The sequence below is a fragment of the Scatophagus argus genome, chromosome 20 (genome assembly GCF_020382885.2).
Source record: "Scatophagus argus isolate fScaArg1 chromosome 20, fScaArg1.pri, whole genome shotgun sequence".
Classification (NCBI taxonomy): domain Eukaryota; kingdom Metazoa; phylum Chordata; class Actinopteri; family Scatophagidae; genus Scatophagus; species Scatophagus argus.
Window position 1 is genome coordinate 13,835,413 of NC_058512.1, and position 17,922 is coordinate 13,853,334.

Consider the following 17,922-nt stretch of genomic DNA (forward strand, 5'->3'; position numbering starts at 1 on the left):
TCTCAAGTCTGTCGCTGTTAAACATGTGCAAGTTCATACATCCAATGAAATGTCATACAGGATGATATATAAATGTGAGGTTTGCTGCACTACACCCCTCATCACAGGTGACGTAAGGTGTGGGTGGAGGCCAATACTCTTCTAAAACTACACTAAGACACAGCGTTAATTAGATCCTTGAGCATTTGCTGCTTTCAGAAATATGTCTCTCAGATTAGATTTGCTCCAGCTGGCTTCTCACTGTGACTTAAAGAGTTAAAGAGCAGTGTACAGAATGAAGCACTGAAATAAAAAAAAAACATGGAATTTTAAATCTGTCACTTGTAGGTGGAAAGATAGATTTTTTGACTTCATTCGGTAATAAAATCACCGGCTGCCAAATCATGGATTTCACTCCTTTGGTTTGCCACGTTGATCAGGTTTTAAACACAGCTCTAACATAATTAAGAAGTGGTTGATTAGTGAATGATTAGTAATCTTCGACAGAGAATCAAATAGAAAATTTACATAAATATCCTCAACAGAAAGTGATGCTTTTTTCTGTGGCTTCATTAGGATTTATGAGCCACAGCCTGCAGTAAGTTGAGTCTGTGATCTATTAGCATTTAAAAGTAACCTTACTAACCACTTGTGCATGGTCCCATGTGCACGCTTGCAGGTGTGTTTTTCATGAGGCTAACAAAGAGCATCTTCAAAATCGCATTCAGTGTTTAGCAATGCAAACCAGATGATGAAAGCGCACTAATTCAAATGACATTTATTCATGAGCGCCGTCTTGTCTGCCTCTGACTCAGGTGATATCTCACTGTGGGGTTCGCATAAAAAAAGAACAACATGCACAATGTCATTTTAATTTGAATTATGGTTTTATTGCTTTAATATTCATACTGTCTTTGTTCTCTATTTTTTTGTTTATTTCTACAGTTGCATTATCTCTTGTCTTCTGCTCCATTCGTTTCAACCTCTGCTCTGGTTCTATGCATAGAAAGCTTTTGATGTTTATTATTGACGCAACTGAGCGGCAGCTTTTTGAGCATGCAAATACGCTGTGTGTCCGAAATGTTGGGCACATCAGTAAAATCTTATTGAAATATGCTGTTTTGTCTCATCACCGCTCCATTTTTTAAGTATTTTTTCAAATATTTGCCAGTCCTTTCTTTCTGTTTTGTCCATCAGCTGCTCAGTTCTATAGATGCAACACATCTTTTCCACCCTGTTCAGCCTGCTTCTCTCTTCTCATCTGTGCTATTCTAACAGTGACCCTGTTTCTTTCCTCTGGCGTTTCTTGCACTGTCATTGAAGCTACCTGTCTCCTGCAAACCATTGGCGAAATGTATGGTATTCGTTTCACTCAGGTTCAAACCAGTGTTGAGAACTGTGAAAAAAATATCCCAACTGCACTGAAGCAAATAAAGAAAGAAAACAAGGTCACGTCTTTAGAAATACCAGATACTTTTTCGTTTAATAGAAGCAATCCAAGGCTTATAAACTCAAATCACATGGGCTTACAAATAGCTTTAATTTTGTATCAGCGTCTGTTCACTTTTTCACTCGTCCTTGCTTGTCTCTGTTGTGCTTGGCTTTTGAGCCATGATGAGCAGCTGGCATTTAGGTGTTGACATCTGTCCCCTTGTACACACAAACTCCTGTGTTATGGGGTCAATTGCTATTGACGTTTCAGCTCACGTCCTAACCCTCCTAACAAACCACGACCCAGTCCCCTTGTTGGATCCCCACAGTAAGCACTGCCCTTTCAGGTGCCTTGGCGGTGGTTTGACTGACACTACTCATGCCTGGCAAAATGAACTAAATTAAAGGAGTAAACACTCAAGAGTTCAGATGAACCACTCCAGACTTGGCCGGCGTGTACACACACTTGTGCTCATCCTCTTCACGCCTGCATTCCTTGACCAATCTTTTCTTCTTTTTTTTCTCTTTTAACCTTTCCCCTGCTGCTTTCTTCTCTCTCAATTGTGATCTTTAGTTTGTTGCTGAACTTCTCCAAGTTTTTAATCAGCTGCTTTGATTGATTGTGATTGAATTCTGCACAGCCTATAGCAGTGCAGATTGTCTGTGTGCGTGTATGTATGTGTAGGTATGTTTGTGTTTGCTGTTGTGTGCTCTCGACTTTGACTGAAGCTCTCAGATGAGAAGCCAATTGATTGATATGGCCCCAATTAGTCTCTGCGATTAATTGAGTGTGATTGGGTGTTGTCTCTGGCACCTCATTGTTGATGTTATTGACAGGCTAATTAGTTGCCGTGGTGACCGCTTAAACACAGCTGATTGTGTGTGACAGTGAACTGACCCCATAGCAGCCAATCAAGGCTGCCTCCTGCTTGTAGGTATGTATGTGTGCATGGGTGTGTGTGTTTGTGTGACCAAATGCACCTTGAGTGAGCCATTCAAGAAGAATATTCCAGTGATGTCTTGATAGATGTATAAAATACAACAACAATTTCTCTGACACTATTCAAACTATTGTTAGAATTTTGGTCAATAAACTATTACACAAATTTTGTGTATTTTTTACTTTACACTTTGAGCCAGATTTCTTAGAGGGAGATACACCATCACAACATATTCTGTATCATTCCATGTTGATGCAGATCAACATTCAAGCCTTTGTTAAGAGGACCCTTTCAAAAACTACTTTATCATCCTTGTTCACAGAAGGGTCCCATATCTAGAAATCGTTACTGCCCCTTGAGTTTAACTTTGAAGCTATTGAGAATAGCTGAAAAGGTTATTTGAAATATTCGCTTTCCATCCATGAAGAGTCCTGTCTTTTTGACATTGTTCCATACAACTATTACCTTTTTTTTTTCCTAGCCACACCCTGAATGCGCTGTTCAGTAAAAACATAAGGAGCTATCGTTTTTCCCCACAGGGGAGAGAAATCCTACTCGATTGAGCAGCTCATGCAGTTTTTCCCACATCCACCCTTAATGGGTTAGTGGCTCTTAAAGACAGGTTGACCCATCCCACACGCATTCAACACCGGTGTGCATTACTGACTATTAATGAGGAATAAAAGTGTCTGAATGTAGCCGTTATCAGCCAAAATATCGTGTGAGAACTATATACAACTGACTGGCTAATATCCAATATTTAACAATGGAAGTTCATGGCCAACTCCATGTATTTTTGAAGCAGTATACTGTGACAATGAAGAACCATGTGTAAAATGAAAAATCTGCAATTTGAATAGAAAAAGCTGAAGAAAGAAGGGAGTTATTTGGGAAACAGAGAATCATTATTAAGTATAATTAACATATAGTAATTGTTTTTGTGATTCCACATTGCATACTTACTGTATATCACATATAGCAGAGATAATGAGGGTAAAATGCTAGAAAGCTATGGGGGGAAAGAAGGAGTGGTAGATGAGTCCACGGTTGACTAGCTGTGAAGAAAAGAGCCTAATCTTGGAGGAGGCCAGAGTTGGCGTAACATCACTTTTTTTTCTGGACAACCTCCTTTATTCTTCTTTTGCTCAACCACTCTAATATCCTTCCTTTCACCCTCCCTTCATCAAAGCCTCCATACTTTTTAAAACTTCAGTTAAAAGTCAAAAGTCACTCCTCTTTTCTCTAGATCTTCTCACCATCACTTTCTGCTGTATTCATTTTCATATCCTCATTCAAATTAGATAGAACCGTTACAGAGATTGCCTGTCCTGGATCACAAATATGCTTCTTTCTATCCTGTTTGCTTCATTATTTGTTATTCATCCACTATTCAGACAGCTAAGGAAGAAAACAAAAACAAATAAATACAAATAAATAATTCTTTGTTTTATGACCACTTAAATATGTTGTAGAGTGAGTTAGTGAGCAGGACTGGGACACTGAACCAAACCTGGTGTTGAACCTAACATGACATTTGTGTAACTTTAGAAGTTTGTCTGAGTCTGAGGTTTAAAGAAAATATAAGTGCTACAGGGAAACCTAAATGAAATGTTTCGGTCTGCATCATAACTTCCCCCCTCTGAAACTAATTTTGATTAATTTGTAATAAAAGGTGAATTAAAAACCACACAAGCAATCATGACTAAACAGATTAACATCATATCTAAAAAGAAAAACAACTTATTTTAAAGTGAGTAGCAATAACGTGTTTCATTAAATATTTGAGCAAAAATGAATTACTTACAAAGGAAATGTGTAATTAGGCACAGCTGCCTTACATTCAATTGAAACAATCTGTATTACTTTGATATGTTGATGTCTCTCTTTCTCTCTCTCCCTCCATGATATGTTTCTGTTCTGTTCAAATTCAGCACAGTTCTTAACAATATACTGTACATATAAGCTAACTGTCTGGCACTCTCTTGTTTTTTTGTCTCTCTGTAGTTCCTCCTCGAGAGCCCACAGTCACCTGTCGATCCAATACCTACCCGAAAGGCTTCTACTGCAGCTGGCACCAGGTGCACCCAACGTATGTCCCCACGACCTTTGAAGTGGATGTACAGTAAGTACATTTGTTTTATGTATGCATGTACAAACATGTATGGCTGCAAAAAGTGGATTTATGGTGGATCAACCAGAGTTTAAGCTCCCGCTATACATTGGTGTGACATGCAATGACCCAGTCTAGCCTAGACTAAGTGAGCTGAATTAAAGGATAATACCAGTTTATTACAATTTAGGTCTTATTTTTGTAATGTTGGTAATTGTTCTGACTGTTACTGAGTATTGATATCTATAGTGTCAAATACAAAGCATGACCAAACAAAACAAAACAAAAACACCACATTTTGAGTTTAGAAAAAAGAATAAAACCTTTAATCGGAAAAAAAAAAAATCATTTCGAGATAAGGTTTAAAAGGGGCTTTAATAATGAGGCTTATAAGGGAAAAAAAACTTTGCTTTCCCTCTATGGTTAAATGCTTCTTTCTTTCTACCTGTCCTCAGGCGTTCAGGCATGTTTTAACAGAAGGTAGACATTAAATGCTCAAAATGCGTGGACGGAAACCCAGCGAGTGTTTTTCCAACATGTTCTCTTTGATATTCTGAGATCACAGAATCCCGCAGCTCACTCCACAGCAGGTTGGCACTGCCTTCATTAATGTTGTAACACCAGTATTATCCTGTTTGAATAATAATGAGTAATGAGCAGAGGGACAGAGAGAAGTGTCCTGCAGATGAAGGTACAATAGAGAGATGAACAGTAAGTCGGTCTGGTCAGTTATTTATTTTGTGTGTGTGTATGTCTTCAAGAACAAGAGCAGCATTCAACAGGTGGACCATCGAGTGGCTTTTTTGTCCTTTTTTTCCCACAAAAAAAAGTCTCCAACTTCTTATGGAGACGGTTGTCATTGTCCTTTGGAGCTTTGTCTGCTTTGTCTGTTCAAACACAAACCAGGCAAACTTCTGAAAACTTAAGTTAAATCTCTGTCTCTGTGTCTCTTTAACTTATCTTTATCTTCTCCTACCTTTTTAATTTCCTTTCCTATCCAGACATAACCAACGTTCACTGGAGGTGCAGAAAGATCCGGACCACAAGAATCGCTGTCGTGTACGTTTTCCCGAGGTCTTTTCCAGCTTCCCCTACAAAGTTAACGTGACAGCTGTCAATGCCTTGGGGAAAGCCTCCACCACCATTTCCTTTGAAGAGTCCAGTATAGGTAAGACATATGCTGTGTCATGTTTTATCATGTTGTGTTGTTTTCTGTTCCACCCTCCTCTCATGCTCCTTTATTGTGTTGTGTCTGCAAGCAGTTGTAGGGTGACTGGTGGGTGGCCAACCATATTTTATACAAACTGAATCATAAGCTTATCAATGTAGAGGGGGGTTGGTAGAGTTTTGCTCAGAATAAACTGTTTTAATTAAGATTCTGAGATGAAAGGAAGCACATAATGAAATTTTGAACATTTTAGAAATATTTCCATCACCGTCTCATTCAGCCTGCAGAATGTTAACGCCAGGTTTACAAACAAGAATTTCTTGAACCAAGTTCAGGGACAAATCTAGATCTTTTTTTTCCAAATATTTGCCAAAGAAAATTTTGAGTTAAACGCAGAGTGTCAAGGCATTTCTTTGAGGATACCGACCTTTCAGCAAAGTTAATGCATTTGTTTGACCGCAGATGACTGATTTGATTTACTTCTGGTTCCCTTTGGAGATTTGCTGTACACATATTTATGCTTGGCCCCAGAGAGACAAAGAAAATTGAAACTTCAGTGGCCAAATAAATATCACTCAGCTGAAAGGAGAGTGCACAGCTTTTTTTCTTTAACCAACAGCACAGTCCATTAGTGAGAAACCCACTGACTATGCACACCTGTCATTACCAAAGGTGCTGGATAATAAACACGCTACCTCTGAACCTTTTCTACAGCAAACAGTATTTAACTGAGACTTGGACGGGTTGTGACAGTCACAAATCAATGCTCTGTTTTCTCACTGAAAGTGCCAGATAACCCAAACACCAGCTGCCCTATAAGCATTTTAATGTAAAACATTAGCTTTAAAAGTAAGTGCTGTTATTGGATATTTCTTTAAATTACAACCTCCGTGTTCATAAAGTAAGCACTTTCAAAAAGTGCAGTTTGGATTGCTAAGTTTTTGTTCACATACAGGCTGCAGAAGGCCACATAATAACAGCAATACTCTTAGAATTCATAAGTGACTCAGACTGGAAAGCAGTGAAGAGGAGAAATTCATTTTAAATAAGGAATGAGGAGTACTATGGTAGATAAGGGAAGTGCTGCCAGCAGTCCTCAGCTCTGTTGTGTTGCTTAGAGCGCGATATGGGTGTGCATGACGCATAAACACACACAGACACCAATGGGGCTGTGAACGGCAGTATGGAGTGTGTCGGCTAAGAGGGTGAGGTACTGAAAAAGAGAGGGAGTGTGTGTGTGTGTGTGTATGTGTGTGTGTGTAACCAAATGAGGCAGTGACATGCTCTGCCAAGCCTCGGACACAGGACTCATGAAAATGCTAATGCTAGCCGGATTAGCGCCTTGGCTCAGGAAATATCCTTCAACTATTGGTGATAGCAAAATACCCCACTGTTCCTTTCTTTTCCTCTGCTTTCTCTTTCATTCCCACATGCCCTTCTTGTGACTTTGTACTTCTTTCTTTTCTCTTCCCTCTTTTTCCCCCCTTCCTCCTCCCTCTCTTAGACACTGTTTCTTTGCTATCGTGATCTGAGCTTTCAAATCTGATCAGATATATTGCCATAAAAATGCTATTTGTGTGACTAATGTCTTCCTTCCAGCCTATTGTAAAGCTTGTATCCTTTCCCTCCAACTCAGAATACAATACAGCTGTTCTCAACAATCACAGAAACTTTTCTTTTTCATTCACACTTGAACACAACACCAGGATTTGTAGATGTATCAAAGACTGCCTTTGAAAAGATCTGTTTTTCATTATATAAATGGTAGTTGAAAGGCCAAACCTTGTCAAATTTATCAAAATTTGCATGGATGTGGTCTTGCTCTTTCCTTTTCTGTGTTCCTCTTTTTTTTTTGTTTCATATTGTTAGCCTTCTTTCACCCCTCCTCTCTCTCCTCCATTCATCCCCTCCTCGTTCCTGCATTGTTAAAAGTCTTTCTCATGCCATTCTAAGTTGTAAGTCACATTCATTATCAGGGACAACGAGGCAGATCGTAAATAAATAAAACAATTTCATGCTTCCTGGTGCACTTCTGAATTCTGAGTGGGAGTAAGACGATTCTCAACTGTCCTTGTTCATCCGACCAAAGCTGGGATGAAATTAGATGAGATGAGATTTTGTGTGTGTGTGTGTGTGTGTGTATCCACACATGTGCATGCTTTGGGTACAGTTGCAAAGAGAACCCTCAAGAAAGCTCCAGACTCACCAAATGACAACTTAGAGCTCTCTTGATTTAACTGATTTTGTGTACATGGCTGCCACCATTAAAGCATATTTTACTTCTAACATTAGCTCATCTGAACACCTGATATTGTTCAGTGCTACATTCCTCAGTCACTCTTATTAAAACAAATACACTGCAACCTAATCCCACAAGGTGAATGTAGCCTTTCAACATTATCATTAAACCAACTTGTGTCATCCTTTCAATTAATACTTAAACAGTGATCATATTTAGGTTTAATTTGCATGTTACTCTGTGGTAGTTTGGTTTGTCATGTCCCAGACTTCAAAAATACTTAATAACACTTTGGTGTTATTTACTTTCTCTGAGATTACCAAATGACAAGCTGAGCCAGCTGACACAGCTCTCTCCTCAAGGAATAGCATTGGGTACAAAAAAGCATGACTAGGTTCAGAGGCATGTATGAGATGCACTCATTACTACCATGTGGAAAAAAAAAAGTACAAATTGTCACTGTGATAGCAGTAGGACTATAATTTGTTGTTTCTTTTGTTTGTTCTGCCCCACTGTTTTTATTAACATTAAAATAAAAACAACTACCAAGATACTAAATTAACACTACTGAAGCCACTAAATTCAAACATAACAACAGTGACTAATCTCAGGCAACTGAGAGGCCAACAACAGCAGTCCTCACTCCAGAAGTTACCTCTACAAATGCTGACAAAGGTGCTTTTATAAACACTTCCTCCAGGCCAGGTGCTCCTCATTGAAGAATCAGGATGTGGAACACCTGGTGAAAAGCAGAGAAGACAGGAGGAGAGAATGAAAAGGAACCCTAACCCTAACACTTTTCAAAGAAACCTGACACAGAATTTCTCAGTGCGTTTTTTTTTCTCTCTGCCTATTGTAGCTTTGAACAAATAAGACAGAGGCCATGCAAATTAAGAATATTGTTCTTGTACTCATCAAATTCTGTGTGCTTTTACAGGAGATTTTGTTTAGTGAGTCAATGAGGAATCCAATTCAGTAAGCTAATTTTTATGCTCTACCGCTGCCTTGCTTTCCACATTAATCCATAAAAATGCACTGAACATGTCTGTCCCATTTATTGTACACCCACAACATGCTCGTGCACATCGAATAATACTTTTTACACCCTTCACTTGGAGTTTTCCCACAGTTAGCTGGTTAACAATTTGGGACTTTAGGTTGAGGAGTTGATGACTGTTTGTTTATGACTTTAACAGTTGTTATTCCTCTGACGTCAGAGTGTTTGAGTGTACACTTGAACATTTTGACTCTTTAAGTAGTATAAGCAGCATATGTGGTGTTGTTTTGAAAAAGCAGGCATTTTCCCCTTTTTTTTTCTCCATTTTTTTTTTTTTTTAAAGTTATTTGTTGAGACTTCACTGCAGATCGAAGCACTCCACTTCTCCTCATTTTTCCCATTTGTTCAAGTGCACTGCTGACATCCATCCCCTGTGCTGCTGTAAAAACGATAAATACATTTCGTCTTTTTTTTCTTTTCCCACGACCGTGACGGATAAGCGGTACAGAAAATGGATGGATGGAATTTTTTTTTTTTTTTTTTTGGTCTCTTTTTGAAAAGCCAATTTATTTTAAAGGGGATACTTTGTAGTGTGAGGACAGGGAAGAGAGGAGCTGCAAACCTTTTTTATTTTTTTGAATCATGAGGTCACGCTTAGACACATTAAGGATTAGATGATACATAAAAATGGTTTTAGAAGTACTACAATCAGATGTTCAGAGAATGTACAGGGGTACAGTGGGTTTTACACGTACATTCAGACCTCTTATGTTTTATTGCTACGCTTCCGCATATTTCAAGCCTCCGGGACAACCTTCAAGCAACTCTTTTTTTTCTTTTCAGCAAGAAACATTAGCCATTCTCCCTCCCACTCTCTCATTCTGTTTTCATCAGACAGTGAATATAATCAAGTCACTGTCTGAAGGATTAGACTTTTATGTCACAGTACACCTGTGCACTTGCATCATAAGCAAAGAGCGAGTACAGGACCGCAGTGACTGCTGCAACATGAGAGCGAAAAGAAGGAAGAGTAACTGCACTGTGGACGCAAATTTCAAAGAACTGAGCCAAGGGAGGCATGACAGACATTTTAAGGCTAAGCATGGACAGGCACAAAAATGGGATGTCGTAAAACTATGCCTGTATCATAACATATCTGTTTTTTTTCTTTTCTTTGTTTTAGTTATTTATTTTTATTAAACAAATCCTGTTGCTAAATCATTGCACATTGCACCCAGAGTAAGAGCTAGTGCTCACTACTACATACTGATTCTGGTTACATACAGTGGTATGAAAAAGTTTGGGCACCCCTGATCATTTTCAGGATTTTCCTTTATAAATCATTGGTTGTTCGGATCAGCAATTTCAGTTAAATATATCATATAACAGACAAACACAGTGATATTTCAGAAGTGAAATGAAGTTTATAGGATTAACAGAAAGTGTGCAACAATTACTTAAACAACATTAGGCAGGTGCATAAATTTGGGCACCCTTGTTGTTTTATTGATTTGAGTACCTTTAGCACTAATTATTGGAACACAAAGTTTGTTTGGTAAGCTCATTGACCCTTGACCTACATACACAGGTGAATCCGATCATGAGAAAGGGTATTTCAGGTGGCCAGTAGCAAGTTGTTCTCCCTTTTGCATCTTCTCTGAGGAGTGGCAACATGGGAGCCTCAAAACAACTCTCAAATGACCTGAAAACAAAGATTGTCCAACATCATGGTTTAGGGGAAGGATACAAAAAGCTGGCTCAGAGATTTAAGCTGTCAGTTTCCACTGTGAGGAACATAGTGAGGAAATGGAAGACCACAGGCACAGTCCTAGTTAAGGCCCGGAGTGGCAGGCCAAGAAAAATCTCTGATAAGCAGAGGCGAGGAATGGTGAGAACGGTCAAACTCAACCCACAGACCAGCTCCAAAGACCTACAACATGATCTTGCTGCAGATGGTGTCACTGTGCATCGTTCAACTATTCAGCGCACTTTGCACAAGGAGATGCTGTATGGGAGAGTAATGCGGCGGAAGCCTTTTCTACGCACATGCCACAAACAGAGTCGCTTGAGGTATGCTAAAGCACATTTGGACAAGCCAGCTTCCTTTTGGAATAAGGTGCTGTGGACTGATGAATGTGAAATTGAGTTATTTGGACATAACAAGGGGCGGTATGCATGGCGGAAGAAGAACACAGCATTCCAAGACAAACACTTGCTACCCACAGTAAAATTTGGTGGTGGTTCCATCATTCTGTGGGGCTGTGTGGCCAGTGCAGGTACTGGCAATCTTGTAAAAGTTGAAGGTCGCATGGATTCCAGTCAGTATCAGCAGATTCTTGCCAACAATGTTCAAGAATCAGTGACAAAGTTGAAGTTGCGCCGGGGCTGGATACTTCAACAAGACAACGACCCCAAACACTGCTCAAACTCTACAAAGGCATTCATGCAGAGGAACAACTACAACGTTCTGGAATGGCCATCTCAGTCCCCAGACCTGAACATTATTGAAAATCTGTGGTGTGATTTAAAGCGGGCTGTCCATGCTCGGAAACCATCAAACCTGACTGAACTGGAGATTTTTTGTAAAGAAGAATGGTCAAAAATACCTTCAACCAGACTCCAGACCCTCATTGGAAGCTATAGGAAGCGTTTAGAGGCTGTTATTTCTGCAAAAGGAGGATCTACGAAATATTGATGTCATTTTTCTGTTGTGGTGCCCAAATTTATGCACCTGCCTAATGTTGTTTAAGTAATTATTGCACACTTTCTGTTAATCCTATAAACTTCATTTCACTTCTGAAATATCACTGTGTTTGTCTGCTATATGATATATTTAACTGAAATTGCTGATCCGAACAACCAATGATTTATAAAGGAAAATCCTGAAAATGATCAGGGGTGCCCAAACTTTTTCATACCACTGTAAGTGTAACAGTGTTTTTCTCGTATCACCTCATTACAATACGCTATTTCTTATCAATAATTTATTTGTTACTGGTTTGCAAATGTGCACAAGAAAGTTCTTGACAATGATACCTGTATGCCCTTTTCTCTCTCTTTTTCTTTCTTCATTCCTATTTCATCTTGCTTACACATTTGCTCAAAGGTCAAAATGAAGTTCACATCTTTTTTAAAGATAGAAAGCTGTCTGTTTGCTTTTATCAGTCTCTTATTTTCTCTGTCCTTCTTTTCATATTTTTAATCATTACTACTATGAGGGTCACATTAACAAGGGAGATAGCCTGTCTGATTACATGACTTTCTGTATGTGCTCCTTTCTAACTAAGTTGTTTTCATTTTCTGGAACTGTGTTATCAGAAGTTTAGCTTGTAATTGCCATTATCCATTTCCTATTTTAGTGTCGTGTGTATCTTGCTTAGAAGGGGTTTTATGTAGCTAAAGTGGCAGGCCAGTGAGTTCCCTAGTGGGAGTGATCTAACAAAGACTGGGTTATTCAATATCTTCTGAAAAGCAAGTAATTGAATTCTCTCTATCTTTCTGTCTGCATGTCTTTCTCCGTGGACGTGTATTCAGAAACACAACATTTTTACACGCCTTTTCATCAAGGACTGATGAAAAGGCGTATGTGTTCTCTCCAACTTTCCCAGCTTCTGTCTTTGTCCTTACTGCCTTCTCTCACTGATATACTAACAAATTTCATCCTCATCCCACCTCTGTTTATTTTCCACTGGGGTAGATGTTGACCTTTGGGGACCAATTTCGATCAAAAATAATGGTCAAAGTCAATACATTAGAGAATGGGTTATGCTGACAAGTCAAACTTCAGATGGTCTGGATCATGCTTCCTGCTCTTTTATTTGACTTTTTCTCCCCTCATGTTTGAATCTCCATGCCCCCAATTGAGATTGCAGGTTTTCTGTCAAATATAACAATTCTCAAGCCTAAAGGCATATTGACATTATCATTTTTTGGGCGTTCTGCCTCCTTCATTGTGTTTGTGGTGTGCAGTGATAGCTTTGGATGGATGTCCACGGAGTACAGGGGTGCAATGAAAATGTTGCTCAGCTTGAAATCTTGTTGGCTTTTTTTGGACCACTACTTGACCTGAGAGATGGGCAAGAAAAGAATATCTTGTATTTTTCAGTTTCCAGAAGAGTACAATTACAAATTGGCTAGGCAAAAAGAAATGTGCTTAAAACAAAACACTGTTTGGTATCTAGTATGTAGCGATCTACTGCTTACAGCATTAACATTGTAACTAAGGGGCAGCGTCAATGGTGCTAGCTAAACAATAGTTCAGGAGCGACAGAAGACATCACACAATGGTTTCCAAAGATTAAGTAGTGCCACAGATAAAAAGTAATCTTGCCTTTTTGAATTAAATTGTTGGGACATTGTTTTAACCAATTGCTCTCATTCACCCTCACAGTCAAACCAGACCCTCCAGAGCGCGTGACAGCAACCCCAGTCCGTTTCAATGCTAAAAGGCTGGAAGTGACCTGGCATAGCCCTGCCACCTGGCCCGACATTGACAACTTCCCTCTGAAATACTTCCTTCGATACCGACCACTCATCCGAGAGCAGTGGCAGCACGTGAGTAGAACTGCTGTGCAAGTGTGTGTGAGGGGGAAACGGAGTTCACATAACCCCAAAGTTTGACATTATAGCTCTGTTATTATTTCATCTAGATTTATTTGCATTTTACTGTTAAATAATTTAAAAGCAGTCAAAATGCCATCAGAATAAGCATGGGAAAATGTTTTATCCAGTGGAGCCAGCAAATCATATGCTTGAGTTTCACTGCATAACTCAAGTGAAAACTGAAGATGTGGACATTAATCACACATAGTTAGAAGAATCTCAATTTGTTCTGGAGCTTGTCCTTAAAACAATCTGTTTGACACATGTAATGACTATTGCATAAACCAAAAATAATTTGAGTTATAACATAAATGGCCAAGAGTATTAGTCCAGATACAGTACATCTCCATTACCAAAAGCTGTAATTCAACAATAAAACACCTGTTAGAGTATTTGGTAAATTCTTTTCAGAAAGTGGTTTCCTAAAAGGGTAAGACTGGCCTTCCTTCATACTGCAGATTAAGTTTCACCTCACTGCAAAAATGTTTCTCGAAAGGAAATGGCAAATTTCCTGGAAGGAGCAGTGATTGTCTTTTGGCAATAATCATCCCAGTTTAGCACACATTTCTTTAGGCTACTATTGAAACAAACCCTACTTTTATTCTTCTGCATGATCACCAGTATTACCCAAAGCAAATTAAACATAGGGATTTTTTAAGATAAAAAGGACAGGAAAAATGGTTCTTTGTTGAGAAAGATGCCTCTGAGAACACTTAGCGATTATAAATGAAATGAAATGATCCAACCTGTGGCTGTCTGAATTTGATCCCTATCACAACAGACATAATCATTCAGCTTCTTTGCTGTATGTTACTGTATCTGACTATGTCATGTGGGTTCAGTTCCCTCAGGGCTTTGTATAGTAAAAGCACATGTGTCCACTATAGGAATCCTGGTATGAAGGCTTCTTCTACCAAATACAATAATTGTGCAAGTCAATGGACTGCAAAGGTGTTGTTCCAAGAATTTGGGTTATGGATCCTCACATGGAAACACATGTATACACATATGAATTATAGACCAACACATATTTTTTTTCCCAGTCTTTCTATCACTTTTTAATCCCTGTATATATTCTTTACAAGTGGCTCTGTCATTACTTCCATATGTCAATATTTTCATCTCTTCCTACTTGTTAATCTCTATTTTCTCATCTTTCCTATGTCTTTCAGTTCAGACGAAGTTGAACTAAAGATTTAAATGCATCTGAGATGAGTGAAACCACAAGACATCCTTGTTTTTAATACTCCGAATTAGTCTGCTTTGAGGTGGCGATGAACTTCGAGCTCACTGTTGATTAATTAATAAAGAAATAATTAAGTAATAGAGCAATAGGACACATTAAGTTTTAGTTATTCAGACACTGCTCACAAAGTATATAATGTCGTGTATGTACTTGTGTATACATTCACTAAAGGTACCTCTGTGCACAAAGGTTCAGCCACAAAATCACACATGTAAAGACGTGCTGCATCTACACACATGCACCATCAATCTCTCTTCCTTTCTCCATGTGTTTCTCACACACACATACACGCTCACACCAGTTGGAAAGAAGGAAGTTATAATAACACCTCAGATCTTTGTGGAATAAATCTTTGATTTAACCTGACAGATACTCTCAGTTTCCTTTCTCGCCTTCACCACCAATCAATCAATATGTGAACTGGTGTGTAACCTGAAAGGTAGGAAAGCTTTAAGTCAATATTTGGATTGGGCAAGAACACATTATTTAAAAATTACATAAATACAGTTGATGACAGCTGAAAATTGAAGGGTTTTCCGTTTTTGCAGTGGTCTTTGATGAATGTCTCTGTGGTCATGGTTTTCATTTTTGTAGCAGTGACTGTGGTTTTCAGAATGGGGAGTATCTGAACCACCACCACCGGACTTGCGACCACTTTATGGTTACATTTATATTAGGTGTTGGTTAACAGCTAACGGAAAGTAATTCATTAATGTGTATAATTGGACAGATTTGAGAACTGCGAAGATCACACCAACTTGTTTCATAAATAGTCTTGCAACAGGTCAGTTTCTAAAGAAATCTAATCTCAGTTTTCTAAAGAAAGGAGGCATCCAGCAGATAAAACATTGTCATTTCAGTGTATCATTTATTTATCAACCAATCAATCCATCCAAATGGCTTGGTGCTGTGCTCAGTGACAGCTGTTGTGACAAAGAGTTAAATAGAACATTTGGTATGATGGTATGATTAAAGTACAAATTACATTCTCCAATTCTGTGTATCTGCAACATACATTTTGTCATCTGCCCGTGTCTGTCAGGGTCTTAGAACTATTTGGGCATATACATGTCGTTTGAAATCCAGTTACCACCGGTACATCATGTCAGCCATACCCTTCTTGAATACCTGTGAAGAAACCCAGCATGCCAGTGACTGCACAAGCACAGGCAATATCGGTGCTGTTTTAGAACACTTTCTGTTGATTGCGGTAACTTGTCATTAGCTAGTCTCATTAGACCTTATCATGGCTGAATACACTGTAAATCATATGTTTATTGATTGCCCATAGTGGCACATGGTTACAGAAAACATTTGAGTCAATCAAGCTGTGACATAAATCATTAAGTGGAATTTAATGAGGTTGCTAAAATAAGATGCACTGCTTATTGGCTCCATATATACTTCAATAATTATAGCCCCAAAATTTGAATACTAATTGAAGTGGTTAGTATTGCTCAGGAATTTACCTTTAATGTGGTTCCACAGCAGAGGTTTCACATGAAATGTTTTGAAATGTGTTTTGAGTCAGAAATAAAAGGGGTCGTGTGATCAGACTGATCTTTAGAGGAAACCATCCATCCTGCTGAGGAATGAAGGGATGACTAGCCCAGATATTCTGAGTGATGGAGATTCAGACAGAAGGAATGGAGAAAAGTTTTGAAGTAGAGATGAATGGAGTGCATGAGAGAAGGAAAAAAATGTTAATGAATATCAGACTTTGGTTGTTGCAAGAGAAAGAAGCGGTGAATAGGACAGACATTCGTGGATACAAGAGAATTTGGATTTAATTCAAGGGGTGAAAAAGATGATTGACAAAAGGTAAGTGCTCACTGCATTTGAAAAAGATGTAATGTTAAATAAAGCACATAAGGCAGATTAAAACTGAAAGAAGAACAGATTGTTGGATATAAATATGTGGATAGGAGCATGATTAAATGTTTTGAGCATTGTCAGCCTCAAATAATGGATGAAAGCATGAGAGACTCGAAGAAAATGGAGCACTGGAAGAAACTTTGAAAGTGAAGTTTTCGAAGCTATCGGTTGCAAGGTGTTTCAGGTTGAAGGAAGATAAATGAATGGTTCAAGGGAAGAAATGCGAGAGGAATGACAATATCTGGAATATGTTAAGCCACAAAATAGACTCTGAATCAGCGAAATAGACAGAGGGAGAGACTTCAGGCTGAAATACAACCATTAGAACAGGGCAACATAGATGTTTACCTGTAAGTAACAGACATAACCACAGATGGAACAGCAAAACAGGCAGAGCAATCCTCATACTGATTCGCTGAGTGATTTGCAGTCTGACATCCTGCAAGTGCGAGTTTGATTTTTAGCATGTCATTCAGCTGGAAAAGATACTATTTTAGGATGTTGTCAGGTGTGCTTTTGTGTCCTTAAAGCCCTTAAAACTGATCACATAAAAGAAAGCAAAACATAGACACAAGCATTGTGTCTTTGCCAAAAAAGTTCATATAAAGTATAATAAATTGCTTTAGAACATTACTGCATTGGCTTTTTATTGAGTTAGTAGTTACTTTTTGCATTGGCGTCTGGTAGAATAACTTTATGCTGAACACTAAACTTGGCGTGCATCATTGCTTGTTGTTTGCTGCACCTTAAACGAGTATAAAACATCATATTGTAGCCCAGAGTTCTGTCATTCAGAACTGAGGCTGTTTTATTGTTACTTTTGCCATTCCTCACATTATGTCTCTGTCATAATCTATAACTGAGAGTAATTATCAAAGACAAGGCAAGAAAATCACAGCATGTGATCGGTATGTCTGTACTGTAAATACTGAGGGAATTGTTTTGTTTCCCATGGCCTTGTGTTGCATTGTTTCCGACCGACCCTCACGCTCCCTTCTCTGAGACATGAACTCAAACTCTCGCTGCAATTAAAGCAATGGTCCAGTAACTGTGATAAGAACAATTTTAGATTGCTCAATATTCTCTTCGTGGCATGAAACTGCATCTGCTATTCTGTAATTGCCCTTAGGGGATGATGCTGAACTCTAGTCAGCTGAAAACACACACATTTCCATGCAGACGCTCTCATTTACTGAAACACTGATACACAGACACAAATTAACATTTGCACATGCACACACAAATGCACTATACACTGTTACATGCTGGTGTGCATATAGATGAATACATGTGCACAGAAACACGCTCACAAGCATACATATTCTTATCCCTCG

The 17,922-nt window shown here is 38.7% G+C and overlaps 1 protein-coding gene across 2 annotated transcripts in view; it reads left to right on the forward strand.

Annotated features, from left to right (window-relative positions):
- The window catches only part of cntfr (ciliary neurotrophic factor receptor), a 200,473-nt gene that overhangs the window by 161,770 nt on the left and 20,781 nt on the right, over window positions 1-17,922 (forward strand). For both annotated transcript variants that reach the window (XM_046376133.1, XM_046376132.1), the window contains 3 exons: window positions 4,356-4,473; window positions 5,463-5,629; window positions 13,256-13,419. In XM_046376133.1, the coding sequence (XP_046232089.1) occupies window positions 4,356-4,473; window positions 5,463-5,629; window positions 13,256-13,419 (449 nt within the window). The remainder of the gene's footprint in view (window positions 1-4,355; window positions 4,474-5,462; window positions 5,630-13,255; window positions 13,420-17,922) is intronic.